The 19,728-nt window shown below is 26.3% G+C and overlaps 1 protein-coding gene across 4 annotated transcripts in view; it reads left to right on the plus strand.

Moving 5' to 3' along the window:
- Positions 1 to 12,613, plus strand: part of LOC122512963 (poly(rC)-binding protein 3) — a 78,445-nt gene extending 65,832 nt beyond the window's left edge. For 3 of the 4 annotated variants that reach the window (XM_043629157.1, XM_043629160.1, XM_043629159.1), the window contains exon 8: positions 3,736 to 4,444. In XM_043629157.1, the coding sequence (XP_043485092.1) occupies positions 3,736 to 4,117 (382 nt within the window). In that variant the 3' untranslated portion in view covers positions 4,118 to 4,444. Of the gene's footprint in view, positions 1 to 3,735; positions 4,445 to 10,922 lie in introns of those variants that run through there. The other variant, XM_043629161.1, reaches the window with a different exon arrangement.
- Positions 12,614 to 19,728: the final 7,115 nt, after the last annotated feature.

Genomic DNA, 19,728 nt, shown 5'->3' on the forward strand with positions numbered 1-19,728 from the left:
CCTGCTTTCCAGGTCCAGTAAACCTTGAGTATCCTGCAGATTCAACTCCGTTTTCAACATCTGTTCCCAAAAAAATGCCGCTGGCTGTCCTTTCAAGTGATAAAACGTTCAATATCAAAGTCAGAAGTATTCATTTTTTTCAGTGTTGTTTTTAATCCACTTAGTCAATATTTTTTTCTGTTGCAATAAAATTACGAACTGTAATTATTGCATTTTTTTTTAAAAGCAGAACAAATAATTAAAATTATTTTCTATTTATATTAAATTCATATCTAATTAGTTTTTGTCAAATTAATTTATATCGGAATAATTTATATCAAATTAATTTGTATCGAATTAATTTATATCGAATTAATTTACATCAAATTAATTTATGTCGAATTAATTTCTATCGAATTAATTTGTGTCAAATTAATTTATATCGAATTAATTTATATCAAATTGAATCAAATTAAATTGATTCAAATTAATTTACATTTTCAGATTTTTTTATATTTAATTTGCAACTTTTGCAATATTTCAATATTTCAATTTTGCAAAATTGCAATTTAATTAAATTGTGAATTTTGTTTTATTTGGGTTTAATTGTCTTTAAAATATACTTCTGACTTTGATGTTTCTCTCTCCATGTCTCTCTTTCACACATATTCTCTCTCTCCCCTTTTTTTCTCTCTTTTAAGACAAAATACCCAAACATTTGTCCCAAGCGACACTTGACAAATTTTCTTTCTTTGTTATTGGTTTGGTTTCTCCCCTCAAGAGGCTTCCAATGAATCAATCTTCTTAAGAATACAAATTCACGATTTAAAGAAAATAATCGTTTAAATATTCGTCTGTAAGAGTGTAAAAATATTTAGTAGTAAAAATAAACAAATATTGTTTGATTTTTTGAAGAAAGAAAATTTAACTCTATTTTTCTTTTTTATTCTTGTTTCTTTTTAATAAAAATTAAATTTTAATTTTAATTTAAAGTACGATAAAAATTTTTATTTTGTCAAAATAAATCTTAATTTAATGTTAATTTAATTCTTAATTAATCTTAATTTACTGTTTTTTTTTAGTTTAAAAGTACATTAAAGATTTTAAATTTTAAATTTTTGTGGAAAATAAGGTATTTCAAGTAAAATCAGTGATAAAAAAAACTGTCAGGAATTATATAATTGAAAAGTAGTGTAATTGTTGGCTGAAAATCGCAATAAAAGAGACGATCAACTTGGGGAGATGAACAGGTGTCTGGCTACTTTTTCTTTGAATGCTCGTTTTATCTTGGCCTGACACAAAATGGTCGTAACTTGATCGCAAGGAAAAAGCTTGTAGATTAACCTCCCGGATCGTTTCCCTTCGTTGGAGGCCTCTTGTTGCTTTTTCTATTGTTTCTTTATCGCTTCTTTATTACACATCGTATGTAGAATTTTGATACGAACAAAAATAGCTATAACTCGAATTGCACAAATTTTTTCTTTTCTCATTTTTATATAGAAGAATTGTTAAATTTATCTTTCTTTTTTTAATTTAATTTTAATTTTTCGATTTTGTCGTTAATTTTTAAATTTGACTTTAATTTATTAATTTTATCCTGAATTTTGTATTTTGTTTTTAATTCGGTAATTTTGTTTTTAATATTTTATGTTGATTTTAACTTTTTGATTTTGTCGTTAATTTTTTAATTTTGGTCCTAAATTTTTTATTTTGCTTTTAATTCGCAATTTTGTTTTTAACATTTTATGTTGATTTTAACTTTTCGATTTTGTCGTTAATTTTTTAATTTTGTCCTAAGTTTTGTATTTTGCTTTTAAATTGGCAATTTTGTTTATAATTTTTGATTTTCTTTTTTTAATTTTTATGTTTTGTTTTTTTTTTATTTTGCTTTTAATTTTTTATTTTAATATTTTAAGATAATTTTAAAATTAAAAAATAAATTTTCATTGGCATAGAGTAAAATATTTAAAGTAAATAGAAAATTGTAGCAACTGCTTTAAAATGCACATTAAACAAAAAGCTTTGTAAAAACTAAAATCGCAGCTTTGTGGTAATACACTTTTAATATCAGCAAAAATCCATAAAGAAGATTGATGATATTAAATATTTGTTTTCATTGTCATTGAAAAATTAAATTGTACTCTTCCAAATGTTAGCAAATATTAAACATTTTTACTATTTGTTATAAAATATATTTGTCACAATATTAAAAAACATTTGTTGAAATATTATAAAATATTAAAAAATATTAGTCAGAATATTGAAAACATTTGTTTACATATTTAAAAATATTTAGAAATATTTGTCAAAATATTCAAAATTATTAAAAAGTATTTGTTAAACTATTCAAAATGACTAAAAAATATTTGTTGAAATATTAAAAAGTACTGGAAAATATTTTCTTCAATAATTGAATTCACGCCATTTCGAATATATAACACATTTTTCTACTATAATCTTTTATACGCTTTCTTCCTGGTTAATTTTTCATTTTTGCAAAGAGTAAAATTCAAATGTACATATATAGAGAGAGATATAATATACTAGTGAAGGAGAGGGAATATTGTAGAGAGATGTAAATTCACTTTGAAAAAAAAATCGCCTACAATCATTTCACAATGCAAAAGGACCAACTCCCATACTACAGCACACTATCCACGTTATAATTATAATCCATTATATATTTTATTCCAGATTGTCACTCACATTTACTACTGCATAACTGCGAATGAACGCCATCATCCCGATATTTCTATTTACCATAACTTTTATTATCATCTTATAATTACATTATTGTCCCAGCACTCCCAATTGCATGACTTGCACTCTGTCCGATCACAAAATCTGTCCAATCCACAATGATTTTAATTTTAAATATTCATTTAGAACATTTTTTCTACTTTCTTTTATTTACACTGAACATAACATTTTTTTACAAGCAAAAAAAACATTTCTTCAAAAAATTTTATTTTAGTTTATTTTAGTTTTTTGACAGATTATAATTTTCCGGCAGAGTGCACATCATGCTTTATTTACTTTAATTCCCACTTTTTTGCACGGCAGGGATCTGGCTTTTTAACAATATAAAGAAAATGGATAAATTGAAATTTCGCGAAATTGCTGATATGAAGTTAATAAAAAAAAATGCTTTGGTAGTTTTTAACAGTCACTGGAAAAAAGAGAATCCTATTCCGATTGTCTCAAGAGCCGCATCCTTGCCTCCTGGTCACTTTCTCAGCGATTCACGCAAGCTGAAGATAATAATTTAGAAAAAAGAAAGGATTGAAGAGAATTAAATTTTTGGAATATTTTTAAATTATTATTCTCAGCTTGTGATAAAGTGACGCCGTTTCCTATTTACCGTCAAATCCCAACAATCGTCGTCACGCTCCCCAGCGCACGTGACCAGATCACATTTGCACATTACAATAATTATTTCTTTCTGCATATATATAATAATACATATATTTTTATTAATTTTTCCTTTTTTTCTATTCTTTCTTTTTATATATTTTTTTTACTCTTTTTTTGTCTATTTCTCTCTGGTCCTCTATATTTACTGTCTTTATTTTCGTCTTGTATTTATTTATTTTTATTGTTTGAAAAAAAAAATATTTGTATTTTTGTACTTCTCGATTAATTATCATCTGAATCCATTTGTTTATTTAATTTTTTTTTTGTTGCTCTGTGTTGAAATATCACATAACTGATGACATCCTGCCCTCTGACCTCTTACAATTTATGTCTGTTCCCCAGTGTCGAACTGCAGAAAGCTAATCTAGAGGCCCAAAATACCCAAACCCCTGGCAGCGGTACCACTCCCGGGGCATCCGGGGCCAGTGCTTCTCCCTCCACCACTACTACCACTGCCTCTCCTTTGGCCAGCGCTATCCCATTGGCACAGCTGTTAAGCAAACCTGGTGCCCTCAACGCCCTATCTAGTCTCACAGCTCTTGGCGGGCTCACGGAATTGCTAGGTGGTGCCGCCAGCGCCGCAGCAACCGCGCTACCAGTACAAACAACTGGCGTACATCGCTCCCATAAACCATTCACGCCAAGATTACGAAGTCCAAGTGCACCGGGACCAACGGAAAGTGGTAAATTCAAATCCGAGCGAACCAAGTACAATCCGTACTGAAACATCCACGAGACATTGGACAATGATGACATCGTTGCTGTTAAAAAAATCTCCGAGGCAAATCACAATTAAACAGCGTTCGCGTGAAACAAAAAAATAGCTCTGCTCGTTGAACGAAAAACAATTTTTTTCGATTCTCGCCGAGAATGTACAAAATTAAGTTTCTGTCAAAAAAAAAAAAAAAAATTAACGTCTTCGAGAGTTTTACATTCTGTCGAAAAAAAATTAATGTCTCCGAGAATTTTACGAACACGAAATTCACATTTTGGCGAAAAAATTAATGTCTCCGAGAATTTTACGAACACGAAATTCAAATTTTGGCAAAAATATTAATGTCTCCCAGAATTTTACAAAACATACAAATTTCACATTCTGTCAAAAAAATTATTCGAATTTTCCTAATGCAATTTCGAATGAAGATTTCGATTGAAATTTCCAACGAAATTTTCGATGCGATTTCAATCAAAATTTAAGAAAAGATTTTTCGTTTGAAAATTTAGTTAAAAGAGAAAATGATTTTTTTGTCGAGAATATGAATTTCGGGAAAGAATTCTGAAGACGGGAGAAAATTCTTCATACAGTCATTTTTGTCGATATTGGAAAATTTCAGTCAATTTTCATTTACACGGAGGGACTTTTTATTTCAAAATTTAACGGATATTAAATTTTTGGTCAACAAAGATTTTATATTTGCTCGTTAAATTTTGTAATAAAAAAAAGTGTCTTTCCACAAAAAAATTCATTTTTTTCATTCGAAAAATGTTAATATAATTTTAATTTTTCCATCTAAATGTGGAAATTTGTATTTCCTAACTTAAAATTGTATTCTCTAAACCTGATTGAGTGAAAATTCACTTGGAATACGTCAAAAGTCGTCTACGTACGAAATTAAGGGCATGGAAGGGAAAAATAAATATCAAATTTTATGAAAATATTTTACAATTTGAGGAGAAAATGCTACAAAGCAAAACTTTCAATGCAGGAAATTCAAAACTTTATAAGAAATTATATGAAATTTAGTAAATTTATATTAAAATTTGATTAATTTCGTTGATATTTGATATAACTGTACTAAATTTTCTATAAGTTTTTTTAGTTTGGTATTTTTTGTATAAAAATTTTGCAAAGAGTTTAAATATACAAAATACAAAACTTTATGTTAAATTATGTGAAATTTAGTAGCTATATTAAAATTCGATTAATGCTCTTGATATTTGAAATAACTACTAAATTTCCCATAAGTTTTTTTAAAGTTTAGTATTTTTTATATAAAAATTTTGCTTGTCGCCTTTTTTTTACACAATTGTTATTATCTCATTATCCATTATCATAGATATTATTATCAATATTTTTATTATTATTATTATTATTAAATAAAAAAAATATTAAATTTGTAAAAAAAAATCTTACAAAGATTTTAATCTTCTTTAGAAAATCGAAATAAAAACTCTTTCCAATCACTAAAATAAATTTTTCTTGTTAAATATTAGATAATTAAATAAAATAAAACAAATAGAGAAATAAATTGCAATAATAATATTAAGAAAATAATTATTAATAACAATAATAATAATAGTAATAATAATAATGTAAATAATAATATTTATTAATAATAAATCGAAAGTCTTTTGAAAGTTGAAAATGAAAAGAAAAGAAAATTTTTTTTGAATTAGAAGAAAATCTTGTCTATAAATAAAAAATTTGAGAAATAATGTCTACAAGGTAATTGTTTCAATCAGCGATCGAAATGTGACTTAATTTTTAAAAGGAAAGCTTTGTCGCACTTTCTCTCTAAATTGTAAAATACTTTTAGAAAATTTAAAATTTATTTTCTCTCCGTGCACTTATAGATAAATGATTTTTCACTTATTTTTGAGAAAAAATTTAGTAAAAATAAGGAAAAATCACTTATTGTTAAATTAAACACTTATTTTCTTACGTGCAACGACTTTTGATTAATTCTAAGTGAAATTTCCGTTTATTTTCAAATTTAGAGACTACTTATATAATTGAGGGTTCCGATAAAAAAAAACCTATTATAATTTTCCAAGACTCAAAATTCTCGACCTCGGAATTTAAAAAAAATAGAATTTCAATTTTTCGTAAAAAAAATCTTGTATTTGTATAAAAATTACAAAAATATTCCTTCGAAAATTTATGATTTCGAAAAAGTTTCTAATTTTTAATTCATAGGACAATTTGAGTTTTAAAAAATGACAAAGAATTCTTAGATCGGATTATAAAAATTAGTAACGATTTTTTTGATCCGGTTAAAATAAAGTACAAACGATTCTTTGATCGGGTTAAAAAAAATTACAAACGATACTTTTGATGGCGTTAAAAAAATGATAAACGATTCTTTCGATCCGGTTGAAAAAATTACAAACGATTCTTTTGATCGGGTTAAAAAAAATAGTAAACGATTCTTTTGATTGGGACCCTCAATTATAAATATAAGTTAAAAAAATTCTTTTTCTAAACTCACTATTGTACCAGGAATAAATATTTGGGACGAAAATAGACACAAGGCTCGAAACTATTTTCCCTGCGATGATAATGATGACTACATTTGCTATATTGTAATTTGCCAAGCAGAGCTTTTTTTTGTTGCGTTTAATTTGTGCGTAATTTTCGGATACGCATACACCTGTCTCTGAAATTGAATAACAGGGAATTTTTGAAGCTACGTCGTCTGCGTAGACAGCGTGTCGAGCTTCCGCCACAGTAAATTTGTACGATACTTATAAGTTATTCTCGAAACGTTTACACATTGTAATCGAGCGACGTAAAATAAAATTACTGTTATTTTTTTTTTGCCATAGGAGCCATAGAATATTTTTTTTCTCATATATCAAGCTCAAAATTCCACAATCAAAATTGGTTGTTTTTCGTAAAAAAAAAATGAGGGTACTTTATGTTCTATTCATCGAATATTATGAGATTTTTGTATTATTTTCGATTTTTGTTACTTTATTTTTTACTACCATTTTGGACTGTGAAAAGCTTTTTTTATGATTTATGCAGATTTGGACAAATACGAACGACACATTGGAAAGAAATATTTGTCTAAAGTAATTTTAATTTATTTTTTATTAATTTGTTTAAATAAGAAACTTGTTTTTCATCGATAAACATTAAGTTGCCTCGTTTAGTGAGAAGAAAATTTTCAAGTCTTGCGTAAATTATTATTTTTTTTCTAGAAATTTTTTTTTTGATGAGAACTTTTCTTTTTTGGAAAAAATTTTGATGGCTGGCTCCTAGTCTTTTTTATATTATTATTATTGTGAAAAAAATAAATTTTCAATCGAGTTTTTTAGATAAGTTATATTCTGATACATGGAAAAAAAATCCTTTTTGTGATAGTCGAACGTAAAAGTGGGTGAAGAGTGAACGAGAAGAGTATGTTAAAAAGAGGGTAACAAAAAAATAATGTAGATTCTTAAGCGGTAATTTGTCATAAAAAAAATTGTTTTTTTCTACTTTCGTCGAAATTTTGTATTTCTTAATTGTGATTTATTAAATTACTTTGGTGACAATTCATGATAAATTTAACATTTTTTTATAAATTTAACATCTCGATTTTAGTACCTAAAATTATATCATGAATTCCTTTTTTTTTTAGAAAAGATATATTTTTTTTAAGAAGTCTCTTTTTTTCCTATAAATATTAAGAAGCGGATTAAATATTTTTGTTTAAAAAAAATAAGTTTTTCGTCTGGTTAATCGGGATCAAGATGAAAATATAGAGAGAATCATGATCGTTGATTTGTAATACATTCTTGTTTGAGTGATGTGGCGCGCGCGTTGTCCCTTTTTTCGAAAAAGGGAAAATAGGAGAGCTTATTATCATATATGATAAAGTAAAAAAAAAAAAAGATTTAAGGTTTTTATTGTCGTGAGTTGGCGATTTAGATTATTATTTTAGAAAATAATCTCTAGTATACATAAAATTTGTATTTGTAGGAATTAAACCATAAGAATTAATAATATTCATAATATTGTATTGTAATCGTAATTATTGCGCAAGATATCCGTATATTCACAGTAAATTAAAAGAAATTTTGTCTCTCCACTTCGATCGTCCAAAAAAAAGCTCGACACGTGAAAATACTTTATTTTTCTCTACACACACATTGTAATCATTTCGATTTAAAATTGAATGTAGATTTACAAATAATTTTGGGTTGAGGTGAATTGACTTTTTTTTTAAAGAAACAAGAAAAAAATAAAGAATTTCGCGATAAAAATGGATGATGATTATTATACATTTTATACATTGTAAGGACCAGATTATTTTTCCAACGAAATTTCTTTTTTTTGGTTTATATTATAAATGGTCGAGATTTCAGTTGAAATTTTGGTCCAGATTTTAGAGATTCGAAAGAATTTTCCAAAAATTTACTGATAATTTTGCATCTAAATGTAAAAGACAGTTAATTTTTCATGACGAGGAGAATTAAAAAAAAATGACGTGCAAGTCAAATTAGTTATGTGCGGCATCGTATGCTCAATAGGAATTCGTATAGAAACGAGAAACAATTATAATTACTTGAAAATGCCGATTGTCGATCGTGTTTTCAAAGCAAACTTCATTAAAATATTTTGACAATGCTTCTATTGAAACATCGGACCCGATTGTTCAATAATCACTAGTTTTGGTTCTCTTTGCTTTTTTACAAAAAAAAACTGAATGATACAGCAGTTTTTACGCTTAATTATTAAATATCAATATTTTGTTCGTATTAATTAAATGTTTAATTAAATTCAATTAAATTCAATTAAAATTGAATGTTATTTTAATTTAATTTAATTTGATTAAAATTAAAATTAAAATTTATTTTAATTTGATTAAGATTTTGTAGACTTTTCGAAAAAGAATTGAACAATTGCGAAGAATGGTTCCGGTAATTGAATGATTGTTGGTGAGATGATCATCTCGTGAACGCGTTTAGTATTTAAGTGGCGTATCTCTCAATATTTCTTTATTTAAAAAGAAAAAGAAATAAATTGGAAAATCATAAAGGTAAGATAGCTGAGAAAGAAGTTTTTGATATCACTTAAGATTGTTTTTCGATTATACATTTTTAGTCGACGATGTTTTCTTCAATTTTTTTGCAATCTTTCATACCGCAAGTCAAAAAAAAGCGTATACATCGTGTGCTTTAGCAAAAATATTTGCTATCATGTATTACACTGTTGAATAAAGCTAGGCGTGTTTAATATTAAAAAAAGTTTCCTTAATTTATAAAACGAGAGAAAAAAATTTTTTCAAACCAAAAATTCATTACTTGAATTTTTTTTCTCAAAAAATAATTAAAAAATTTTTTTGTACATAACTTCTCAATTTGTAATTCTTTACAATTGAATTGTCTTAAACAGTAATTCTTTATTAAGGTTAAATTTGTTTTATTTAAAAAAAATGAAGATGGGTAGTTTTTTTAAGAAAAGAAAAATAAAGTATAGTGGAAATTTTGTTTAATTTGTAATAGTTTTATTATTTTAACAAATTGATATTTTTTTGAGTATATGAAAATTTGTATATTTAATAAAAAAAAACAGTGTACATGAATACGTACAATACAAATATTCCGAAGAATGGAGACACATTCAGAGAGAGATGTAGAGAGAGAAAGGGAGAGAGAGAAGATGTATCCATCCAACCAACTTGACCCAGGCTCCTGCCCGTCTTCGGTAAGCACCATCCGCTCCTTTGTAGTCCTCTTTAACTACTTATCCCGTTTGACCGTTTCTCTTGCAAACAAATTTTTTTCTTTTGTTAAAAAAAATATCTATTATTTCTTTAAATCATTATGTAAAAAAACACGGGTACTCTTACATTTTTTGCATCATACTCCAATCGAAACACTAAATTTTTTGCATTTTTTTTTATTTTGACATTGTTATTCTTATTATTTATTTTAATTGATTTATTCTTATTTAACTAAATTTAATTTAATTATTCTTATTTACTTTAATTTGCCTAAAATATTTTTTTTATATTTCCATTATTTTATTATTTATTAATATAAATATTAATTTTATTTTTTTATTTTGGAGAGAGAAGAATAATTTTATTATTTTGTATTTATATTTAGTTTACTATTTAGTAATTTATTGTTTAAAATTGTATTTTTTCTGTTCAATGAATAAGAATAATTCGTGCAGAAACTGAAATTTGTAAAAGTGTCAATAATAATTCATTCGATCGTATTTCCAATGTAAACTTTAAATTCCAGAGGAAGGAACACACTTTGATATTCAAAACTTGTTTTATCGGTAGAAAATAAAAATGAAAATACCCAGAGATGATATTTATATGTAATTAATTGTTTATAGTGAAAGTACTCCAGTAGTAAAAAAATTGTCTCCTTTTTCAAAATTAACTTCTCGTTTGTTAAATTTATTATTATATTTAAAAAAGAGAAAAATGTTTGCATACATGATTTCTCTCTATTAAGCCACTGTGCTATTTTTTTTAATGGCTTTTAGATCCTTGTTAGTATTCCAAGCAGTTACAGTCATAAAAAAAATTTCATGAATAATAAAAGCTTATTGATATTTTTTATATATTGAGTTTTTTTTAGTAAATTTTTCAAAGTTTATAATTTATAAATAAACAAACTCTTTATAGACAAGATTCAAATAGTTAATTATTTTAGTCTTTAATTCTACGTATTAACTTCTTTTCTATAAAATAAAAAAAATAAGGGAGGAAAAGTAATGGAATTTTTAAACAATATTAAATATTACGATAGTGGAAAAAATAATTGTGAAAAATTCTAAAGTAAAATTGATTTTGTTTCAGGATATCATTAGAGACTGGTGGCATGGCGATTCCAACATTTCAGTACATCACGCCAAATCATATCGTCAAGTCCCCCATTCACTAGAGTGGAATTATCGAATATTTTTCGCGGGACACCATCGAAGGACGCAGTGTCGCGACGAACCTGTCAATGGCATCTGGGACTTGGCCGCATACTGTGTTCAACCAGCTTGCTATAAAATGACATGATGAGAAACAAAAAAAAAGTACCACATACACAATGACAGTCACTAGGTAACTATATGAACACACGAGAAAATATTCACAAACCAAAAGGAAAAAAAAACCACCCACACATCAACACACAGATAAGACCTAAAAAAAAATACACAAACTCAAACACACACGGAGATTGCTTTAAAGCATCTCACGAACACTCGAGTGTACAAAAAACTGTACAAAAAAAAGCTAAAAAAAAAAATAATGCAACGCTGCAGTATCACACACTGCAGCCGATTGGTAAAGGGAACAAGCCAAAGATACGTTAGTTTTCATTTTTATATTTAAAACGAGAGGATGAAAATGAAACAAAAGAATTATTATTATTAATTAACTAATTAATTATTGCCTACTATTATTTCTATATAAACTAGTACGACAAAAAATCAGATACTTTCTTAGACCGGTTGTTAGCATTTTTTAACAAAAAAGAAATCCCATTTTTACAAAACAAAAAAAAATATTAATGCATTTCACGAATCAAATTCGTGGAGAAAAGTGCGCGCGAGGTGTTTTCAAAATTTTCAACGCCGGTTTCTTTTTTTATTTCGCACCGCGTAACGTTTTGTAGAGTTCCTTTTTTTTAAAAACAAAGAAAAGTAAAAAGAGAAAAAAAAATGAATGAAAGAAAAGATTTAAAGAAAAAAAAAAATTTCCAACGCGTTAGCGGCACACGAGAAATCATTTTGTGATACTCATCGGAGCTTATAATTGAATATATTTATTTTCTATTCTATTTTATACTTTTTAGCGAGTAGAGGAACGAACAAAAGAAAAAATTTATTATGAAAACGTTGGGGGGGGGGAATGGGGTTATAGGACAAATTTCCCAAATAATGTGTAAAAGGGGACATTCTTTCTCGTGAGCTCAACGCACAAAGAGCGCTTATAAAAAAAAATGGGAGAAGAAATAAAAGAAGAGGGTGTGTATTGATAATACAATTTATTAAGCGAGTCGATCGCTTTTAATTATTGCGCAGCTTCTATATGCGAGAACGCGATTCAAAAGATCATTTCGGGTTTAACGATCGTCTAACTATTATTATAAACATAATTGTTTTGAGATCGCCGTGTTTTTTGAATGAAAATTTTTTTTATGTCCGGATCAAGGTAAATAGAAATTTTCTTTTCGTGAATTTTTAAAATTATATCGATGGAAATTTTGAATTGATCATTCCGTTGAAGTTGATGAATTTTAATGAATTCGGACGCGCGATAAAAAGTGGCTTCTGTTGAGAGAGAAAAAAAAACAAAGAAAAAAAGAAAATTATTAAGTGAATTATAAATAAATAACGATATATAGTATATATACAATATATATTTATTATACGATTAAAATAAATTAATTAGAGGAGATAGAGCAATGAAGGTGCGAGATCAAAGCTTCTTTGCTTTGATGAAAATAGGAGGCGTCCTCCTTTCCTCGACCCCTTTTTTCTCCCTCCATTAAAGAAAAAAATTCCCACCATTGTCAACGGACTGATAATCGATTAATTTTTTAATTAGTCGATTTAAAATAAATTTTTTATTAAAGAATATTTTTTTTCGAATTAAGAATTATTTTTTTCGAAAACGAAAGATTTTATCGATTTTTTTCATCAAATTTTGGTGAAAGAAAAATTGAGTGAAGGAAGAATTTAGAATTCTTCGAATTTGAGATTATCCTAATTTATTATTAGGCAAGCAGCTTTAATTATATTTTAGAAATTTGATTTTTAAAAATATTTTTTCACTTTTTTCTGTTGAAAAAAAGACTTTATTGTTTTTGTTATTCTCTTGTGTAAGTTTATAAATTTTTATTTAAGAAATGCGAGATTTAAAAGAAGGAAAATTTTGTAATTTATTGTAATTCAAAATTGTAATTTAAAACTTAATATATTTTAATAGACTTCTAAGCGTATATAGATTTAAAAAAAAGCGTTTCTCAAAGTACAATAATAATCTTAACGATGATAATTATTAAGCATAAATATACGCTATGATGAAATTGAAAGTTTTTGTTATTAAAAATTATATTTTTAAATTATGTAGCAATAAGTTTTATAAATATTTGTTAGAAAATAATTATTTGTGAGAAAAAATTCTAAAAAATACTAGTAAGAATATTAATTATTTAATTTCTTTTCTATTTATTGTTGAAAATCGTATTTCGATTTCTGGTCCGTTACAACTTCGATCTCATTTCTATCCTCGAAACCATTGAGGGTCCATCTTCTCCTCCCCAACCAAAAAAAAGTTGCTTACACGATCTCATTATCGCGATTAGGTGATTTTTCTTTTGTAATTTCTAAAAATCACTGTTCATCATATCTATTCACGAAATTCGCAAATTTGTACCTGTTGCGTATTTTTCAGCAAAAAAAAAAAAAAGGATTCAATATCTTCAAATTCAGTGTTCGATTAGAAATTTAAGTACGTAGAATTTTAATATTTGAAAATTTACTAAAGTTTGTAATTAGTATATTGACAAATACTATTTTTTTTAAAAAATCTTTGTCACCAATTCAATCATATCTTCTGAAGAAACTTGATCTCGAATATCTGTACTAAATTCTCTTGCATTAATTATAAACAATTAATTTTTATTAATGAATAATTTACAATTTTTCGAATAATTTTCAATTTTAAGATGTAAATTTACGAAAATTTAAATTATGTAAAAGTAAACTATTAATTTCGAAAATTATTTTACTATCAAGATTTAGTAATAAATTAGAAATAAAATTAATACGGATTCTCTTTTTTATAAATATGAAAAATTTAATATTTTTTATAAAATAAAGTCTTTTATAATAAAATTACCGGCAAAATACAATTTACCTCACAGGATGTCCTGTTTAAATTCTATTTGAATAATTTAACGAGTAAAGATAAGAAATTTAACAAAAAAATATTTCAACATATCATAGTGAAAAATTCTAGATGTTTTTGACTTTATATAAAAAAAAGATTTTTTTTCCCTGAAGGAAGAAACGAAAAATAAACATCGAACACTGATTTACTCGATAGTCAAAGGGTCCATAATACAATAAATTCGAGAACGTGTAAGTGGCGACGAATCCTTATACAAATATTCATCGTTTTTTCCTAAAGAATGAAAAAAAACCTGACATATCTTCGAATCGTACTCGAGTACTTCCGGCACGTGCCAATTTGAAGCAAGAAAAAAAAAAGTTAATCGAATCGTATATCGTGAATTTTTGCGCTTTCTAGAAAAGACAATTTTTCAATTTGTAAAAATTCGTATTTTTTTGTTCAATTTTACGTAAAAACGCTCAAGTTGTTGCAAAACTCAATAAAAAAAATAAATTATCCGTACGTTCCTCTCGTCGTGCATTTCATCTCTCATAAAGAGACGAAAATCTAAGTATCCGAAGGGTAAATAAATTTTTACCAAAATTCACATACGTTTTCAATGGCTTCCATATAATATTTATAAATATATCCAAGTTTAAATAAACTAATAATAACTTCCCATAAATGTATACTGTTACTAATTAATTAATTTTATCGTACATTGATTTCATATCAAATTTCAATCGTTTAATTATTTAATTTATTATTTAGAAACACGAAAATTAATTAACTAGCGCAGTTAAACATTTGTCACCAATAATCTTCCATCAGGATCTTCTAATAATACTCGAAAAACATCATGTGTGATAGTTTTATATATCATTTTATTTACAAGGAGAAAATACTCTTTTTTATGAGCTGAAAATTGTTTTCTAAAAATGTTTCATTTTTACAAAATTAATTTTTGTAAAAGAAACTTTTAAAACTTTTGTAAAAGTTTCTCCAAAAAACGGAAATATTTTCAAAATAGGAATTATTTTTGAAAATTCAATTAGGAAAAACATTTGGAAAAATGGTGAAAAGAATCTTTTACCAAGAAGATTTTAGGAAAATGCAAGAAAATTGTTTGGAAAACAAACAAAGAAAGTTAATTTTTGAAGAAAAAGTGCAGAGAAGACAAAAATTATTTTTCAACTTCTTTTCCCTGACTAATTTTTACCGCACTGAGAACAACTTTCATCGATGCGATTACCGATCAATTCTATATCTTCGTCTGGAGTTTTCTTTTTTCAATACCCCAGACGCTTTTCTGAAACTTCTTCGTCTTTCACCTATCACAAGCCCATCTCTATCTCTTTTAGAGCGATCTACCCACACTTGACCCCCTTTAATCCTCTCGATAGATAAAATCCCATTGAATTAAAACCAGCGGAACATTGAAAAAAAAGGGGAAAAAAATCCATGGGTCTCTCTAGGATTTAATCAATTTTGAGCTTGATAACAGAATTTTCTGAATTTCGAACATTATTCGCAATTATAAATTATAAATAATAAATAATTATAAATAATTATTAGTAATAATAATTACTAATATTAATTTTTACTGATTAGTCAATTAATCAGTACTTGATAAAATTCAATAAATAAACTCAATAAAAAGTTAATTAATTTATTCAAATAATTAAATTTCATTAATTTAAAAATTTGCCAACGAAAAAAAATTAGTTCTCTTCTTTCAAAAAAAAGCTCAATGTAAATTCAACTCCACTTTATTATACGGTTTAAAGAATATTAAAAATAAAGTAATATTAAAAAGCGAGAGGAAAAAAAAATGTTCAAAGCTAGTTATTTTCGATGGGAGGTTTTGAAAAACAAATAATAATTTAAAAGGAGTAGCCTCTTTCAAGGGACAAAGAACAATTTAAGAGAGAGAGAATAAAAAAATGAAGAAATAAAAAGCAAACACAGACATTGAGCTGTAGTGAGACGCTGTATGATTGTGTATATCAACAATAAATATTGCTGTGATTAGAATTGATTATAGTGTAGTAATTAAGGCCAATTTTTTAGGTACACGGAAAGAACGGGGTTTTAAAGATTTGGGAAAAGGGTGGGAGGGAGGGAAGGGCACGAAATCTTATTAGAAAAGTTGTAAATCAGAGAGGGAATGAAAACGTGCCGAAGAGAAGCGAATAAAAGAAAAATTAAAATGATAAAAGAAAATTATCATTTTTTGTGAAAATACAAGAAAAATTGAGATGTAAAATGAAATAAATATTTTGGGAATTTATGACTCTGATCGTCCTTAATCGATTACAATAATCTGAAAATAGGGGAAAAAAAATATTGTCAGACTGATAGAAATGAAGATTGTAAATAAATAATTTTTCTTGTAGTTAATAATTTGTATTACATTCTAAAAAATTGCAGCGTCGCTTGATAATTTGGATTTAAATCGAAAGGGAAAAAGTATTCCTCTTTTAATTAATTTTTAATCAGTATTAACGACAAATTCATTGTGATACGCTTGAAACGCTGTCAAAAGACTGAATTCTACGGAAATTGTAATTGTAAATTTTTAAGTAATTGTTACTTCAAGTTCTTTTAAGTAATTGGCGATTTAAATTTAATTGGTGATTGAATTAAATTCACACTTGAAAATTGTATAAAATGAAAAAAATTGTTAAAATTATAAAGATTGAGAAAATTGAGAAAATTGTAATTCAATAATTAAAGCGAGTAATGGCGATCAGCTTTGGAAATTCTCAAAGGAATTAATTCATGTATACCTAAGTAATAATGAAGATTAAAGTGATTAAATTCTACTCTAATCGTCTAAATGAAAACTAATGATGGATAAATATTGAAAAGAAATGAAACGAAAGCAATTTATCGTCAAAGTATATATTCTCGAAGCATATCCGGTAAACACATATGATTACGATAAATCTCTTTGCTCCAATACTTACAAGTCGTAAACACTTAATAAAATCGTATTAATGAAAAAATAAATTAACGTCGCTGAAAAATAAAGATCGATCATATTATATTCGGAACGTTAAAGCTAAAATACATTATATTCTAGGAAAAAAGAAAAACTTTCGAAAAGATCGTTTCTCGTAGGAGTCGTAGCTGCTAAGTACACTCTTTGCGTCATTTGTAATTTGTAATTTCTAAGAGTCTTCGTAAAAAGAAAAGAAACTCGTGTGTTAAGATTGGTATACATGTATTTCGTAGCGTCTTATAATGTTCGTTCAAAGAAAAAAAAAAATACCCGAAGGTGCCAAATTTCTCTTCGGTACAAGATTTATTTTAAAAAAGAAAACCAAATTAATATATTTGGAATTATTCGGAAATTTGAAATAGTTTAAAAAAGAAAAAAGAATTTAAGGGAAAATTGTACAGAGCTTTATTTTATTTTGCTATCGCTCGTAAAAAGCTAAATAATGTCAATTTCTCCATTCTTTGCGTTCAATTTTGCGAGAAAATAAATCCACAAGATTAGTGAGAAATTGACTTAAAATTAATTATCAATTAGCTCCCATTCAATAAAAGACGAGAAAAAGAAAAATCGATTTCAAAGCGTGAGCAAATTAATTTTTCAAGATAATAAAAGAAGAAAATGGTTCAAAATTGTTCGTCGGTTTTTTATTATAAATATTAAAAGTATTAAAAATATTGATAATATTAAAAATACTGAAATTATTGAAAATATCGAAAATATTGAAAATATCGAAGATATTAAAAATAAATTTAAAATCCTGTCTTTTATTGAAAATTCTTTAAAGAAATTTTCTCGATGTCATTCAATATTTTTTCAGCTAATTCCTCTAAATCACTCTTTTCGTCTGAAAAAGGCAAAACAACACATTTTTATCAAATAGAAAAATATTTTCCAATTTATTCAATTTTTCACGACTCTTTCTTCGAATTTCAAAACAAAAAAAAATTATCGTCTCTTTCTTGTCTATTATTCCTCTCTAAAAGAAAATATTCCTCTTTGAAAAAAGCGCAATGAACGATAAAATAAATCAATTTTTCGACATCTAGAAAAATGTTAAAGTAGTTGTATGTTTTAGGAAGGGCATATTTGTATAAAATAATAATAATGTATAGAAATATTAAGACAGTACCATTGACAAAAAAAAGAATAGTAATTAACGATATTGCTCAGCTCAGATTATTATAGTCACGTTTTCTATAGAGATTTAAAAAAATACCCGCAGTAAAATCTTGCAAAAAAAAAAATTTCGAAGGCGAGGGAAGTAGTTCTAGATTTCTAATTATTCTAATATTAAACTAATATAATGTGTGCAATAAAAAAAATAATTAGAATTGTATACCCCGAGTGAATTGTTTCGAAAAGTTGATAAATTTCAAGGCAAAAAAAAATCTTTGTTTCTCGCTTTGAAATCGAAATATTGTGAAAAGTGAAAAAAAAAAACACGAGCATTATGTTGTGGCGTAGAGCAATCTGTAAGAATTTTTTGTGAAGAATTTTTCTCGATTTAAAATAATAATTTTTTATCATAATAAAAATTTATTATTTTCGTTTTTAAAAGGGTAAAAATTCTCGAAAGAATTCTCACATGTAGAGCAATCTGTTAGTGCAGGGGCCTTATCCTTACTGCGAGGGGTCTGTCCCGATCTACCTCGATCAAAAAAAAAATTTCTCTTCTTTCCTTTTCATCTCTTCAATAATTTAAACACGAATATTCCTTTCATTGATCGGATTAGATGTGAAAAATCTCGATCAAGGATCGTCGTGATCGGACTGACACCCGACCTTATCGTAACGCAAGGCAATCAGCTAATAAGTAACTTAGTTTTTATAGAATATTGAGACGCCCGCTCCCTTCTTTTTGGGCACGGAGAATTTTTCAATTTAAACGTTTCAAGAAACGTCAAAACAAAAAATAAAAAAAATGAGGGAAGATGGTTACGAGAAACCAAGTTTTTTCTAAACTCTCTTCTATTATAATAATAATAATAATAATAATAATAATAATAATAATAATAATAATAATAAAAAATAATAATAATAAAAATAAAATAATAATAATAATAATTGGGCGAACACTAGATTTTTGGAGGCATATTTTTTGTACTCGATGGCAAGATTTTATGTATAAAAAAAGAGATTAAAGAAAAAATAAAAACAAAAGTACGCGAGAGGGACCGCAGACTGTGCCAAATCGATATCGAGATTCTTAATTCAAGAGCGGCTCAAAAAAAATAAAACACACGTGCCAAATAATAATGGTGAAACGCGTGCCAAATCGTCCACTTTTTCGTGGATTGCATCAGGCGTTTATATTATTTTCCCAATCTCAAAAATTTAAAAGGGCGTCGAAATTCCCTGAGACAGAGAACGGTAAAATTATTCAATTTCGCAAAATTCGAAAAAAATGTTTCTTCCAAATAAATAAAAATTCAAAAATTAATTCAAAAATTGAACAGTCAGATTGTAATTAATTTATTAATCGATTTATTACTAAAAATAAAATAATTGATTTATTAATAAAATTGTGAGTAAAATAATTAATCGATTCATTAATAAGATTATTTGTTAATACAATTCTTCCTCCATGAGGAAGCAAAGTTTAATTAAATAATTAGATTTATTAATAGAATATTATTAATGAAGTAATTAATTTGTTAAAATTCAGAAAAATATTTAAATCGAAATGTATAAATAGGGAAAATGTCGACGCTTTTTTATCGAGTAATTTTTGCAAGCATTTTGAGATTACACATATAATTAAAAGAA

This window comes from Leptopilina heterotoma, unplaced genomic scaffold (assembly GCF_015476425.1).
Source record: "Leptopilina heterotoma isolate Lh14 unplaced genomic scaffold, ASM1547642v1 Lhet_13, whole genome shotgun sequence".
NCBI lineage: Eukaryota > Metazoa > Arthropoda > Insecta > Hymenoptera > Figitidae > Leptopilina > Leptopilina heterotoma.